Source organism: Peromyscus californicus, unplaced genomic scaffold (assembly GCF_007827085.1).
Source record: "Peromyscus californicus insignis strain IS unplaced genomic scaffold, ASM782708v3 Scaffold_3__1_contigs__length_106647218, whole genome shotgun sequence".
Taxonomy (NCBI): domain Eukaryota; kingdom Metazoa; phylum Chordata; class Mammalia; order Rodentia; family Cricetidae; genus Peromyscus; species Peromyscus californicus.
The window spans coordinates 62716085-62730416 of record NW_026294551.1 but is presented as its reverse complement, the minus strand read 5'-3'; the positions used below and the strand labels follow the sequence as shown (position 1 = coordinate 62730416).

The 14332-nt window shown below is 46.4% G+C and overlaps 2 protein-coding genes across 14 annotated transcripts in view; one reads left to right on the top strand and one right to left on the bottom strand.

Annotated features, from left to right (window-relative positions):
* The window catches only part of Tom1l2 (target of myb1 like 2 membrane trafficking protein), a 127865-nt gene extending 119368 nt beyond the window's left edge, over nt 1–8497 (bottom strand). For 3 of the 7 annotated variants that reach the window (XM_052757304.1, XM_052757306.1, XM_052757312.1), the window contains exon 1: nt 8343–8496. In XM_052757304.1, the coding sequence (XP_052613264.1) occupies nt 8343–8394 (52 nt within the window). In that variant the 5' untranslated portion in view covers nt 8395–8496. Of the gene's footprint in view, nt 1–8342 lie in introns of all 7 variants that reach the window. The other 4 variants (XM_052757310.1, XM_052757308.1, XM_052757311.1 and 1 more) reach the window with 4 other exon arrangements.
* Drc3 (dynein regulatory complex subunit 3) overlaps nt 7816–14332 on the top strand; it is a 40965-nt gene continuing 34448 nt past the window's right edge. The window contains exons 1-4 of one of the 7 annotated variants that reach the window (XM_052757314.1): nt 7816–8022; nt 8745–9009; nt 9783–9827; nt 13880–14077. In XM_052757314.1, coding sequence (XP_052613274.1) covers nt 13918–14077 — 160 coding nt within the window. In that variant the 5' untranslated portion in view covers nt 7816–8022; nt 8745–9009; nt 9783–9827; nt 13880–13917. Of the gene's footprint in view, nt 8023–8744; nt 9010–9761; nt 9895–13879; nt 14078–14332 lie in introns of those variants that run through there. The other 6 variants (XM_052757320.1, XM_052757317.1, XM_052757315.1 and 3 more) reach the window with 6 other exon arrangements.

Sequence of the window (14332 nt, the reverse complement as noted above, 5' to 3'; positions counted from 1 at the left end):
TACAGAATAAGTTCCAGGGCAGCTGGAGCTGTTACACAGAGAAACCATCTCAAAGAACCAAAGAGAGGAAACCATACCAAGTGAAACAGACAGAAAAGGACAAATTCTGAATGACTCCACATGGAACTCCTAGAGAGCTAAGTTCACAGTGTCTGGAACAGAATGGCGGTTGCCAGGGCTGGGGAGGGGGCCCAGGAGATGTTCTTTCAGATTTGTGAAATAAAGTGGTCGGTGGTAGATGGCGGTAACGCTCTCCACAAAAATGAGCAGCATTACCACTGTGCCATGTGTTTAAAATGGTTAAATGGGGCCAAGGAACACCTCAGACATGTAAGGACCTAAGCTTGATCCCCCAAACCTACATAATACTGCACAAGGGCCAGCAGGCAGAGGCAGACAAATCTCTAAGCCCCAAGCCAGGCTTGTCTACATAGCGAGTTCTAGGCCAGCCAGAGAGACATGAGACCCTGTCTTAAAAAAAAAAAAAAAGGAACACCAGCAAAGCAAAGACAGGAGGCTCACTGGCCAGCCAGTCTCGAATAATTGGTGAGCTTCAAACCAATGAGACCCTGCCAGTCTAAGGATGACACCCAAGGTTGTCCTCTGGTCTCCATACACAAATACAAGCACAAAAATGGTCCCAATGATAAACTGTGTTATATGCATTTTTCCTTTTTTTTTTTTTTTTTTTTTTTTTTGGTTTTTCGAGACAGGGTTTCTCTGTGTAATCCTGGCTGTCCTGGAACAAACTCTGTAGCCCAGGCTGGCCTCGAACTCAAAGATCCCCTTGCCTCTGCCTCCCAGGTGCTGGGATTAAAAGCATGCACCACCCGGCTTTACCAAAATGTTTTAAAGAGAAAATGACTGGACACAGGTGCCTTCATAGGACAGTTGGTCCGAATAGTGCATGAGAGAAACTGGGCCCCAGTACCACATTTTGCTTTTCTGCTGGCAATAACAGCACTGTGAGTTGCAAGGCAGCATCACGCCACAAAGAGAAGGAAGCTCTCAGAAGGCTGCCTGAAGAGAGGAGGAGGAGCAGGCTCGGTGCTCCAGTGGAGAAAATCAAAGAGAATCTTTTATCAGGAGAAAGGAATAGGGGCCTATAGGGTCAAATCTGAAACTGGCTTGAATAAACCCTCTTTTCTAACCACAGTGGGGACCAGAGAGATGGCTCAGTGCTCATAAAGGCACGTGCACACAGGCCTGAGGACCTGAGTTCAGTTCCCGGATCCCATAGATGACAGAAGAGAACTGACTCCCAAACACTGTCCTCTGGCCTCCACCTGAGCACTGCGGCATGCACACAACCACGCTCATACACACATACATAAGATAAATAAAAAAAATTAAACCAAGCTGGGGTGAGGAGCTAGAGAGAAGGCTCAGCAGCTAAGATCGTTTACTAGGTTTCCAGAGAACCTGGGTTTGGTTCCCAGCACCCATATGGCAGCTCACAACCATCTGCAACTCCAGTTCCAGGAGATCTGATGACTCCTTCTGGCCTCCCTGGACACTACATACACATGGTGCACAGACATATGCAGACAAAACACACACTTACACATAAAATATTAAAATTTAAAAAGGAAAAAGAAAGCTGGCCCAGCCCCCAAAACTTGAATGCTATTATATCCTTCCAAACTACTGGGTCAGTCAAAAAATTCTGGCTGACTCCTCTGCCAGGCCAAGAGTAACATCACTCATGTGATACTCCTCAAAGCACCGTGTTTATCCCTCCCTCTCACTGATATCCCACATCTTGTACATAATTAAGAACAGAAAGATAATACAGGAACATGCTGAGAGGTTAGAGGATGTTGCTTTCCAAGTAATGAAAAAAGACAAGAATAAGAAAAATCTCAAGGAATTTGTAAGAAAGTTTATGATGGAAATTTTATTCTCCTTTGCATTTTTCTGTTTCCTATTTTCTCTGTGGTTGTCACTGATTTTTGTTTTTAGAGCACAGTTATATGAGGTGAACTATTCCAAATGGTGCCCTAGGTGGTGGCACTCCTAGAGGCCCTGCTTGTGTGTGTTAAACAGCAGAAGAGAAAGAGAAGCTGACCCCTCATGTCTTTCCAGTCTGGTGTTTTATAACCTGTCCAGACAATGAAGGATCAATGTTCTCAGAACCCCAGGCCTTGTCCCAGTACTCCAGTGACCTGTCCTTTTCATTTCTGATGGCAGTTCATAGGGAATGTCCCTGTCCCTGACCTTGGAGAAAGTGTCACTATCTGCAGCTAATTTCCTAATGGGACCCACCTTTTCATTCTGCTTTGATGCTAAGAGAGGAGAATGATTTTTCTGTAACTGCAGAGCAGCCCAGTGCAACTACCAGAGGTAGAAAGCTGGGTTTAGACTCCAACTTCCTCACTACGAGCCATGGGACCAGAAGTAGGCTAACACATCTGTGTGCTGCCTTGATGGTTCCCATCTGCAAATCAGAGATAAAAACAGCATCTCTTTACACCACTGCTGTGAAGATTAAATGATTGTAAGATGCAAGGAGCCATTTTGGCCTCTGGCACGTAGGAATTTAATATTGAACTTAAAAAAAAAAACCTTTAGCTACTCTTCTTAATATTCCTCCTCTTCTCTATTCTCTTACTTCACTAACCTGTCCCGTCTTATCCAATCATTTTCTGTCTTATATGATCTAGATACCTGTCAAAGTTCTTTGTTGACTGAACATCCTGGTAAATGCCTAGCTAGGCACATACAGGTGGGCAATATAAAGCCATTGAATGTCTAAATAAATGAACTCGAAATAATCAGCCTTTAGAGATAGTCCCCAAAAGTCCCTATTTAGTGTTTGAAGAAAGATAAAGAAAAGATGAAAAGAAGCCAAATATTCCGTCTCTAGCAATGGTTCTCAAAGTGTACCAGCAAGAGCAGCAGCATGGCTAGGGAGCTGGTTAGAAATACAAAGTTCTAGACCCTGCCTCAGAAACTCTGAGTGAGGCACAGCATCCCAGCTTAGCAGGCCTTCCGGGTTCTGATGCTGATGAATTATGCATTCTGAGTCCAAGAAGTGCCCAGTGAGCACTGGCCAGAACAGAATTCCACGCTTCACTCTGCCACTGGCCTGCACGTCTCTTATTTTCCCAGAGTCTGGGTTTCTTTAAGTGAAATAGAAATGATAAGATTCAAATAATTCAGTGTTCTGGGGATTCAATGATATTCTGTGCAGAGTCTGCATATTGTTGGTGCTTAGTGAGACAGTGTAAGTTCCTTTCAGTCTCCTCCTGTGTCTCTTACTGAGTTGCAAAGACTAAAGAAAATGATAAAGCCAGAGGCTTTGCACAATTGCCAACTGTTACAACACTCAGCAGGACAACTGATTATTCTTGGTATAAATAGCCAGGCTAGAGTTCATCATCTCCCATTCATAGGACACTGGGAAGTACTTCATGTCCAACACCACCCAGTCTCCAAATACAAATGCTGTGACTGATTATCTGCCTCCTGTCTGTTGCTGAAGTACTTCAAAGAAAAGAGATAATCTTTGAATTGAATACCTGAAAACATTTCTAACCAATACAAGGAAAATGGCAGGCATCTGCAGGACACCATGGATGACTTGGGGAATTCCTGATATATGGCATTCAACTTCATCCAACTCTGAGTAGTAAGTTGAAATCGCACAGTCATATTTTGAATTTGTTTAATTTTTTCCCATACTTCTCAGCTCCAAACTACACATTCTACTAATGAGCAACTTCCAAAACAAAGGACGGGATCCATACATGAAATGCACAAATAGTTATGTCAGACTATGTTCTTGGCTGCCAGCACCACACAGGCAGCCTAAGTATTGAACCAAATAGCACCACATCAGAAGTCTACAAAAGTTTCTCCACCAGCTACTCCAGCCCAGGACATGTCTAGTGAGGATGTTTTCTCTTCGTGGGCTCCTGGATAGTAGCTTTTGAGTATCTGCATACCCACCTGCCTAGCATTCATAAGGCCCTGGGTCTAAGCATAACCCCACAAACACTTGTATTCCCAAGGCCTGGGATCTTACAGGTACTCAGAAATGACTAAGATACTTAGGCATGAGGCATGTGCAGCTAATGAGGACTTTATGGGTGGGAAAATGAAGTCTAGAAACTAAAAGTTGAAGTCAATTAAAGTCACACTTAGCACTGGCTTCAAATCCTAGCACAGAAAAAAAAAGTCATCTTTGACATTGCCCAACCACAGTAGAGCCTCAACTTGTCACTCAACCCTACCTACCACATTCCCCACGGCCACCTCTCCCCACTGAGTCTGGTGGTCAGATAAACCCATGTCCTCTCCCCTTTCCCTGCTCATTCAGTTGTCCCCAAGTCTCACCAACCTTTCTCTTGCCCTGAAGAGTCCCTCAGACTCAGAGGACACACCCATTCCTGTCCTCTATCATCTTCTGACATCCTCTAAACTCCTACAGCTCATCAGCAGTTCAGGCAGCTCCCAAAGTCCTAAAACCCCAGAACCAGAGATCCTGGCTCTCTCACCGACCAGCTAAGCAGTCACTTCACTCCTCTGAGCCTCAGTTTCCACATCTCTAAAATGGGAAGGACAACTTAGGACAAAACAGCTGGAAGCAAAAAATGGTCCTTGTAGTATCACTATTAGCTACTGTGTTAAACGTTTGTTTTTATTTTATGTGCATGTGTGTGCCTGAGTGCATGTATGTGTACCACAAGCATGCAGGAGCCCACAGAGATCAGAACTGAGTGTTGGTTCCCCTGGAATTAAAGTTACAGGCAATTGTGAGTCACCATGTGGGTACTGGCATCCCATCCTGGGTCCTCTGAAAGAACAATAGATGCCCTTAACCTCTGAGCCATCTCTCCAGGCCCACAGCTGCTATTATATTTTTTGAGAGATTTATCTATTTATTAATTGTATGTGTATGGGTGTTTTGCCTACACATGTCTTGGTGTCCACAGTGCTAAAAGAGTCTCAGAATTCTTGAGAGTGGAGTTACAGAGTTGTGAGCTGCCATGTGGGTGTTGGGAATCAAACCTGGGTCCTCTGGAAGAGCAGTTAGTGCTCTTAACTGCTGAGCCATCTCTCCCATCTTAAAGGGTTAGCCTTGTGGTTGCTATTTTTGCATATCGTCTCCTCATCTCCTCATCCCTAGAACATACTTTTTGTTGCTGCTGATGGTATCTTGAGATAGGGTCTCATGTAGCCCACAACAGCCTCAAACTCTCTATGTAGCTGAAGCTGGCCTTGAACTCCTGATCCTCCTGGCTCCACCTCTTCCTGGGATTACTAGCATGTACCACCATTCCCAGCATATGTACATACTTTAAAAAAAAAATCACAGTACCCCAAATCATGTTTACTCTTTGCCACAATAGTACAGAATATCCATTAAAATTTCAATCTGTCAATTCATCACTTTTCCAAGCAAAATGACTAAGGCCTAGCTACTGACTATTGGCTGCCTAGCAACAGGGACCCTTCATCATCTTCATGATCAAATTTATTTTTCTAAAGATCTATTTATTTATTGTGTGTATGTGTATGTTTGCCTGTATGTATGTATATGTGCCATGTGCCTGCCACAGAGGCCAAAAAAGTGTGTCAGTTCCCCCAGAACTCCAGTTAGAGACGGTCATGAACTGCCATGTGGACACTGGAACTGAATGTGTGTCTTCTGCAAGATCAACACTACTGTCAGTAAGAACCATCAACCCAGCCCCTCAAGTGTCTTTCACAAGCAATAGCGGACCTAAGGCCTGGGAGGGTATTTTCCTTCACAGGTCATAAACCAGTCACATCACATGGCCTCCTCTGACAGAAAACACAACCCTGACTTAATTATTCTGTTGTGAACAGAAAGATGGCCCAATTCACTGAGTCTCTACAATGTTCCAGATAAGATATCAATTGCTGGTAGACATCATCCTCTTCAAACTACAGCACTCTAAACACAAGTCTCTCCCCACCTTTCCCTCCTTTTCACTCAGCAGACAGTCACTCTCCGGCTCAGAAGGCTTACAAAATCTTCTGACGTTCTACAGCCAAGGTCATTCAACTCAGGTCACATCTAACACATTTACTTATTTATAGCTATTCAACTACCCCTCTATCCCTTACTTATCCTTTTGACATGCTGCCCTTTGTACCTACCAGCTTCCCTCCCCTAACCCTACAAAACCCTCGAGTTCACTGGCTTGAACTCAACACCAACTGGATTGAGAAGTGAGTTTGGACTGAAGTGAAAGAACACTTGAAGACAGGGGCAAAAACAGGATCCCAGCACCCTCATCAGCCAGATCACAAATGCCTGTAACTTTGCTCTAAGGGATCCAATGCCTTCCTCCACAGGCATCCACATACACACACAGGTATGTATACACTCACACAGACACATGCACACACACATCCATAAATAAAAGAAAATCTTTTTGAAAAGAGAGGGGAGTCTGGAGAGAGGACTCAGTGGTTAAGAGCAGGTGATGCTCTTCCAGGGGACCCAGGTTTTATTGCCAGCACTCCCACGGAAGCTCACAACTGTCTGTAACTCCAGTTCCAAGAGATCCTACACCCTCTTCTGGCCTCTGCGGGCACAAGGCACACACATGGTGAATAGACATAATGAAGGCAAAACAAACACATAAAATTGAAAAAAAAATAGAGAAAGAGATATACTCGAGTGAGCATCAGAGAACCAAGTGTTATAGAAGTGGGAAAGACTTTCAGGTCCCAGTATCCATGATTATTTATAAAAGACACTGTACCAAAAAGGAACAAAATGCCCCTAAAATGCCAGCTAACCAACAGAAGGAGCCTCGGTAAGTTCATGGGCCTCTCTAAAGACTGAAAAGTAGGCTATAAACTCATATGCAAAGCAAAAAAAAAAAAAAAAAAAGCAAATCTCTATTGCCTGAACCAGTCAGACCCATAAGGATAGTACAGATCCCTGTTCATACAAGACGCTTCCAACCAACCTGCTAATATTTAATTTTTAAACATTTTTTTTGTGTGTGTTTTGTCTGTCTGTCTGTGCACTATTTACATGCCATGTATATAAAAGAGGCCAGCAGAGGGCAACAAATCCCCTGGAACTGAAGTTCCAGCCAGTGCGAGCCACTATACAGGTGCTGGGAATTGAACCTGGATCAACAGCCAACGCTCATGCGGTGAGCCAGCACTCCGGCCCCAAAACATCGTTTTGAAAGACACTAATCAGCATTTTTGACTGATCCCGTGGCATAAGTCCCTGCCTTGAGTGAAAAGCCAAATTGCTTGTTTATTATTTATTACTTGCAATGCTGGGGATCAAATCTAGGATTTTGTGTGCTTAGCTAGCTCTACCATTGAACTATGCCCCCGTCTGCAAGTGGCTTTTCCAGTAAAGGAAACTTCACAGTGGCCTCTTTGCCTGTGTTTTTTCCTTATGTGGCATGCTGCCCATCTCTGGCTCCTTATAGTATGGACGGGTGATCTGAGTACTATACTACCAGCAAGACTTCAGTCTTGCCAGTTTAATATGGTGGGAGAACAAGGGTCAGCGTAAGGAGACACTGAATATCAACAAGGAAAGTTAAAAACTTGACAACTTGGAAAGTCCCACCACATCTTATCCCCAAACACCTCGTGTGACAGACAAGAAAACGAGGTCAAGAGGAGAGTCCCTGGCAAAGTCACTACTGGAGCCCAAGTTTCCGGGTTCCAGTGGAGAGCTTAACAAGCAGCATGGCTGGCCTCCCTTCTTTCCTAGGAGGCTCTGCAGCCACGCCATCATCCCCCTGCCAAGACAGTCACCTTCCCGGAACGCCTCCCCCATTCCAGTCCCTCCTACAGCCTGGCTGAGTTGCAGCTCAAATTAGAAGTCGTGCAGCATGGGACATTTTCTGGGAAGGTGCCCAGCCTCAGAGTCATTGGTACCAATGAGTAGGGACGAGGATGGAAGAAAGAAGTGACGTTCCACAAAGGCTCTGGGAGAAAGAGGCCCTGGGAGCAGATGCAGCGAGATGCCTGGACAAGACTGCTCGCAGTGACATCTCCCAATACGCAAGGGTAAGCAGACCAGCATGGGCACTACTTCTAGGGAGAGACTTGAAAGGCTGGGCCCTGATGGGTAGGGATGCAGGCGGCCTCTCAGAGTCCAAGTTGCACCTCAGGGAAGCCTCCTGGCAGGGTGAGGTGGCACCAGCGTCAGGCAGAGGCCCCGTGACAAGGATGCCCGGTCCACCTTTGAGATGACACCGCTTATTGGCAGAGGCCCAACCCGCACGTGAAGTGATCTCTGTGTCGGGGAAGCGGGGAGGCCCTGGACCTCACCAGCCCGGCCAGCCGTTCTGTGGCTCACTCGACGCCTGCCCCACGCGCGGCCTTACCAAGACACTGCCCTACAGGGGTGCTGAACGGATTCCCCAGCAGGAACTCCATCTCTGCAGGCCTCGTTCCGGCCCGGATGCCTGTGTGCCGCGGGTCTCCGCTGCCCGCGCCGCGCTCTGCCCTGACTGACACTTGCCCCCGCCCCACCCTCGGGAACGCCGAGCGCCGGCCTGACCTCGCCCTCTGGGTGCATCTCTATTGGGCAGCGTCTGTCCAGCCCGCCTCCGATTGGACGGCACGCCATTCTCGGTGAAGTCCCACCCACCCCGCAGCGTCCGATTGGGCCCGAAGCGAGCTAAGTCACTGGGGTCCCCGACAGCCGTAGCGGCACAACCCCCCCTGGACCCGCCTCCAGGCGGGTGGCCGTTCATTTTGATTCATTAGCCTCTTGGTCCGTCTAGAGAATCCTTACTATGATTGGATAAAAGACGCGTCAATCTTCCAAATAAAGAAAGCGTAACTAGAAGTTGCCGCGCATTGACGGTGCTGATTGGAGAGACGTTTGTTTTCTTCAAGGCTGGTTCGCCACCTAGAAATATGGTCACGTGGCACATCAACTTTCACCCAGGATATCTATTGCCTGACTTCCCCTTAGCAACAGAGTGGCGGTGCTTGGTTACCCAGCAACCAAGCGACGCGTCCACTTCAAGGAGAGTCCTTAGGAAGGTAAGCAGCATGAGTCTAGGCCCCAAAACGACTCTGAGAGCAAAGGTTGCGTGATTCAAGTCTGTCTTGTAACTCTTCTGTGAGGACTCCAACCTGGCCTTGCTCATTTGTAAAATGAGCACACATGTCATTTTACTGAGACTTATTAAGCCTTTGGAGAAGAAAATTACCTATAGATCCTAAAGCTCGCAAAAGCTAGTAGGAAGAGGGTCTATCTGCCAGTTTCCTGGCCTGATCAGTTTCATAGAAAGAAGGGTACCCCATTCTCTTGATCATCAATAAGTTACTTCGTTTGGTGCTGTATGAAGTGCTTGGGATGAGAATTACAGATACTAGGGTTCCATATCAGTCTCTGTCAGTATTTCACTGTATGACCTCCCCCCCCCCCCCCAAAGCCTCAGTTTTCCTATCTGGGAAGTAAGGGCACTAAGGCACCTTTTTGTTTTGTTTTGTTTTTTGAGACAGGGTTTCTCAGTGTAGCCTTGGCTGTCCTGGAACTCACCAGGCTGTCCTGGAACTCACACAGATCCTCCTGCCTCTGTCTCCCGAGTGCTGGGATTAAAGGCGTGTGCCACCACCCACCACCCACCCACCCCCACCCCCGGCCTAAAGCACCCTTTTTAATAGCTCCCAGAGCTGACATGGAATTAAATAAGTTGTGTGCACCGAGAATAAGACAATCGGTCAGCAGTTGCTTTTATTCTCGTTAATTTATGGACAATAGGATCTATATGGTGTTGCAGGTCCCACTGACCCAGGTTGTTGTTTCTCAGGAAAACCTGGACTTTCTCCCAGTGAAGAGCCTACCTGGTTGATTTGTAAGTAAAGCTTTCTGCTGCTTCTCCACATCCTACCTCTGGTCTTCACCAAAGACACTATCATCAGGCAAGTCAACCAGGCCCCCATTTCGATAAATTATTGATAATCCCCATAGGGGAGGATTCTTTGGCCCTTGTCTTAGGAAAAACTGTTAGAAACATGAGCTGTGATAATGGTCGTTCCTAGTATGCTGGTTACAATAGAGTCATGATTAGGAAAATGGGTTCTGCTATATACAAGCAGTCTTTTGGGAAATCTGCATTTTGGTCAACCTAGGAAAGCCTTGATGTTACAAAGATCCCTACTGTGTGTTTTCATAGTTCTGCACATACACTAACTTGTCATTGTTTGTAAGTAAATATTGGGTTGAGTTATCTAATTCAAGTTGGAAACTGAAGACCTCTCTGAGTTATTCATAACTGTTGCTGTCAGCCGCAGAAATCAGGCCATACCCCTTTAGTATTCTTTCTCAAGGTTGGTTATAGAGCGCTACTGTGATCTTGTAGCTCTCAGGAAGTTCTCTCTCCCCACTTACAGTTGTGCACAAGCCCATCTCCCAACATCTGGGCCCAGAAAAACTTGAATTGCAACTTTACTCTCTTGTCTAGGCCTTCCACCATGCGAGGGTCATATAGACTAGGTCAGGGCAGGTTCCATGATGTGGAACTAAAAAGACTACCACTACCACCCTACCCCCCCCAAAAAAAACTGTATGAGTCAGAAAGGTCCTTTGTTCTCTGGATCTGAGGGAGCTAATGGAACTGGAAAGTCTGTCTTTTCCTTCAGGGCTCCTCATGGCTGCCTAGACCATGAGGTCATCTCCTCTAGTGCTCTCCCACTTCAGGGATCCTCAGATCTCGTTGTGGCCATGATCCTTGAACTCTCATAGCAAAGTTCTTCTGAAGGGCAATTTATTTCAGTTTCTTTTTCTATTAAACTTTCCCCAACTCCACTTTCTAACACTATTATTGGACCAATCAATCTCTTAGCTTGAGTATAACCTTCCAAACTAGATTCTGTTTCAAACTGGGGATGATTATTAGTCCTACATATAAACTAAGTTCCTAGAGATGTCCCAGACCCTCATATATGCCTTCCTTTCTTCCTCCCTCCCTTCCTTCCTTGCTGGCTTTCTTTCTTTTGTCTCTGTATTGTCCTGGAAGCCCTGGTCCCTCCACCCAAACCCTACCCACTCAGAGAGTCTCAGAACAAAGGAAAGATGCCAAAAACCCCAGTTCCTGCATCCTTGGTGGCAACTGTAGCTTCCTCCCCTGAAGTTGCCAGCCCCTCAAATCCCCGCTGAACTGCTCAGCTTTTGACCATACTTGGGCACAAACCTACCTTGTGGTGGAAACATCATCACCCCTCGCCTACTGTCTATAAAACTTTCCTGCCCTAGCTTGGGTGCTCAACTTCTCTGGCCTCTATCTCTGGAACCAGAGAACCTGCCCAGGAGGGGTTGCTTTGCTCAATATAACCTGTTGTTACACTTTTTCAATTCAGCTTGATCTGGTTTACTGCAGTGGCAGAGAAACTTATTGGGGGGGGCAGGAAACCTATTAATAATGAGATTTTTAAAAATAAAATCTAACCCATCTCTGTGTTATAAACCCTAGGAGCTTCCCAGCCACCATAGGATAGAAATGCAGTTCTGGCCCTGCATCACTTCTGCTTTCTTGCTTGGGGTCCTCATCTTGCAGTTCCCTCTTCCTGCTTTCTTTTCTTTTTGTCCTTCAAATTGTGTCTTCCCTGGCCAGGCCAACTGTCCATACTGAGTGCTTTCACAGTTCCCAATCCCTACTAACTTGCCGTTGTTTGTAAGTACGTATTGGCATGATTATTTAATTCATGTCTGAAAAAGAAGACCTGTCTGAGTTGTTTATGACTTGTAGTAGTTATTCAGGATGGATTTGGAGACTGAACAAGATCTTACAGAATGCAGGGGGAAGGAATTATCTGCCCAACAGGAATAAGACCAAGGTTTGAGCTGGTGGAGTTATTTTTCAAAAGATACACAGTCAGAACCACAGTTCTGCCCTGGGTGTGAACGTTTAGCATAGATTAACACCAATCCTACACTGCATAGAACCTGCTGGACTTGACTGAAAGCTAGCTCGACCTGTCACAGTTAATGGGCTTTGATGAAATGGAGGTCAAAGTTTTGACACCAGATTGAGTCATTTCCCAAAGTACAACACCTTTTTGTTGTTGTTGTTTTTTTTAAGCTCTAAATACTTTTCAGATAACATCTCACAAATGAAACACATTAAAAATTCCCCAGAAGTAAATTTTGAGGTTGGTGGTAAATTATGAGAAACTTTAAGGAAAATTGTTTAGGAAGAATAGGAAGCTGATGAGCACAAGAATTGTCCTGGAAGTTTGAATCAGTCAGTCACCCTGAGGAGGAGGAGTCAGCTGGAGATAGCAGGAAGACAAGGCTGAAGGATGGGTGGGGGGGGCACAGATGGAGAAAAAGCAGGGACCATGGGAGATACCCAGATCAAAGAAACCGTCACATCCAGGTAGAGCTTGGTGAGCCAATGAGCTCACTGCAGTTACTTACAGGATGATGAGTGACTCAAAGGCAACTGCGTCACTAAAAAGCCAATCCTAGCATGGGTGACAAATCATGGCGGTTGTGTCCTGGAGCTCTAAGCCTAACTTACAAGCCCCTCTATCAAAGACTGTTTTTTCTTCCTCAGAAATTATATATAAACTCTGTTGTTGTTGTTGTTTGTTTTGGATGTTTTGTTTTGTTTTTTGAAACAGGGTCTTTTTACATAGCCTTGACTGGTCCTGGAACTCACTATGTAGACTAAGGCTGGCCTCAGACTTGCAGAGACCCTCCTGCCTAAGGCATGTGCCGCCATGCATGGCCTTACATAAACTCTTAAGTGGTCTCCTAGTATTGTGACTCGGCGAGCTTCCTGAGCCTTATGAGTCACTCTCCCTTCAGGAAGGAATGTTTTAATTCAGAGGAAATGGCTACACAACATGGGGTAGGTGAGTGGAAGGGCAGGGCACTCACACACGAGTTAGTGACATCGGAATCTTTGATCAGGGATAGTGGAAGAACAGAAAGTGAATACTTATATATGCTGCATTCAAATGGATGGTAACAGAGCAAAGAGGGAGGCCATCTGAGAAGGAAGACAGATTGTCAGGGTTCCTGGTAAAGCAGTCTCAGGAGTTGCCCTGGCCCTGGGGAGTAGAAAGCAGAGGGAAGCCCACCTGGAATCGAGATGGGGAGGACCAGAGGTTCAGGGAGACCTGTGGCCGAAGGCACAAAGTAAGAAGGGAGGTGAGAAGCAAGTGGGAGCAGAGTGGGGGATGGACTCCCAGAGTTCCGAAGGCCAAATTCCAGTGGACTGCCAGGAGCATGCGGGCCCCGCCTTTCTGGGGTTGGAAATGATCACAATGAGGTCTGAGCAGCTGCCCTCCAGGGCTGTGATGCTACCCAGCCAAGCATAGCAATCAAGTACAATTAACCCAATATACAGACCCTGCCTTCACCACAGTGCCTCAGCAGATCCCTTTGGGCCATTAGCAACCCAATTTAGCTTAAGTAACAGAGAAATTAATGTGAGAATTCCAAAATTACATAAAGAGACACTAACATGTACACGGCCTGGACTTAGGGAAGCAGCAAGTTAACACTTGCTCTGTGTGTGTGTGTGTGTGTGTGTGTGTGTGTGTGTATTCTTGCTCTCTACCTCTCTACCCATGTGCCTGGCGAGTGCTAGTTACATAGTTCCTCCCTACATGAGCACCCAGCTCATGTGGTCACTCTCATTCTGAGATGCCAAGGTTTCCCATTTCTCAAGGGAGAACATGAAAGGCCACCTTGGGTCAATGGCTCCTCAATGCATGACTGTCTGCCTGGGGATGAGGTACTCCCAGAAGGGCCACTGCTGGGAAGGCTTAGGGCAGCCTTCCAGCAATGCATTTGCCCCAAGGTACAGAAGCACCAGATGGGAGTGGGCAGCCTGTGGCTTCCTGGCAGACCAGGACACCATGACAGACACAGTCCAATTCTGTTCTCAAACCAAAGGAACAGTCTGTGAAGAGGAACGCAATTTCTCAGGAAGGATGAGCCGATCATATGACTCGATGGATCCGAAAGTGATGGACGATGACATGCTCAAGGCAGCTGTTGGGGAACAAGGCCCCCAGGAGGAGGCTGGGCAGCTAGCCAAGCAGGAGGGCATCCTCTTCAAAGATGTCCTGTCCCTGCAGCTGGACTTCCAAAGTACGTATCCTGGGTGCCAGGAGTGTGGCCTGGGTGCAGCAGGGCCTCCATGACTATCTCTGCCCTATTTCAAACCCCCAAATTTCACAGTCAGGGGTCAGTGCAGAGGGGTGTTAGAGTCCAGGCACAGGAATGGGAGGAGGCACATGCTGCATCAACTCCATCCAGTAGCTCCATAATTTGTCCACAATACTCCTGATTCTGAATAAGAATAGAAAAAAGCCTTCAACCCCAGTACTCGGGAGGCAGAACCAG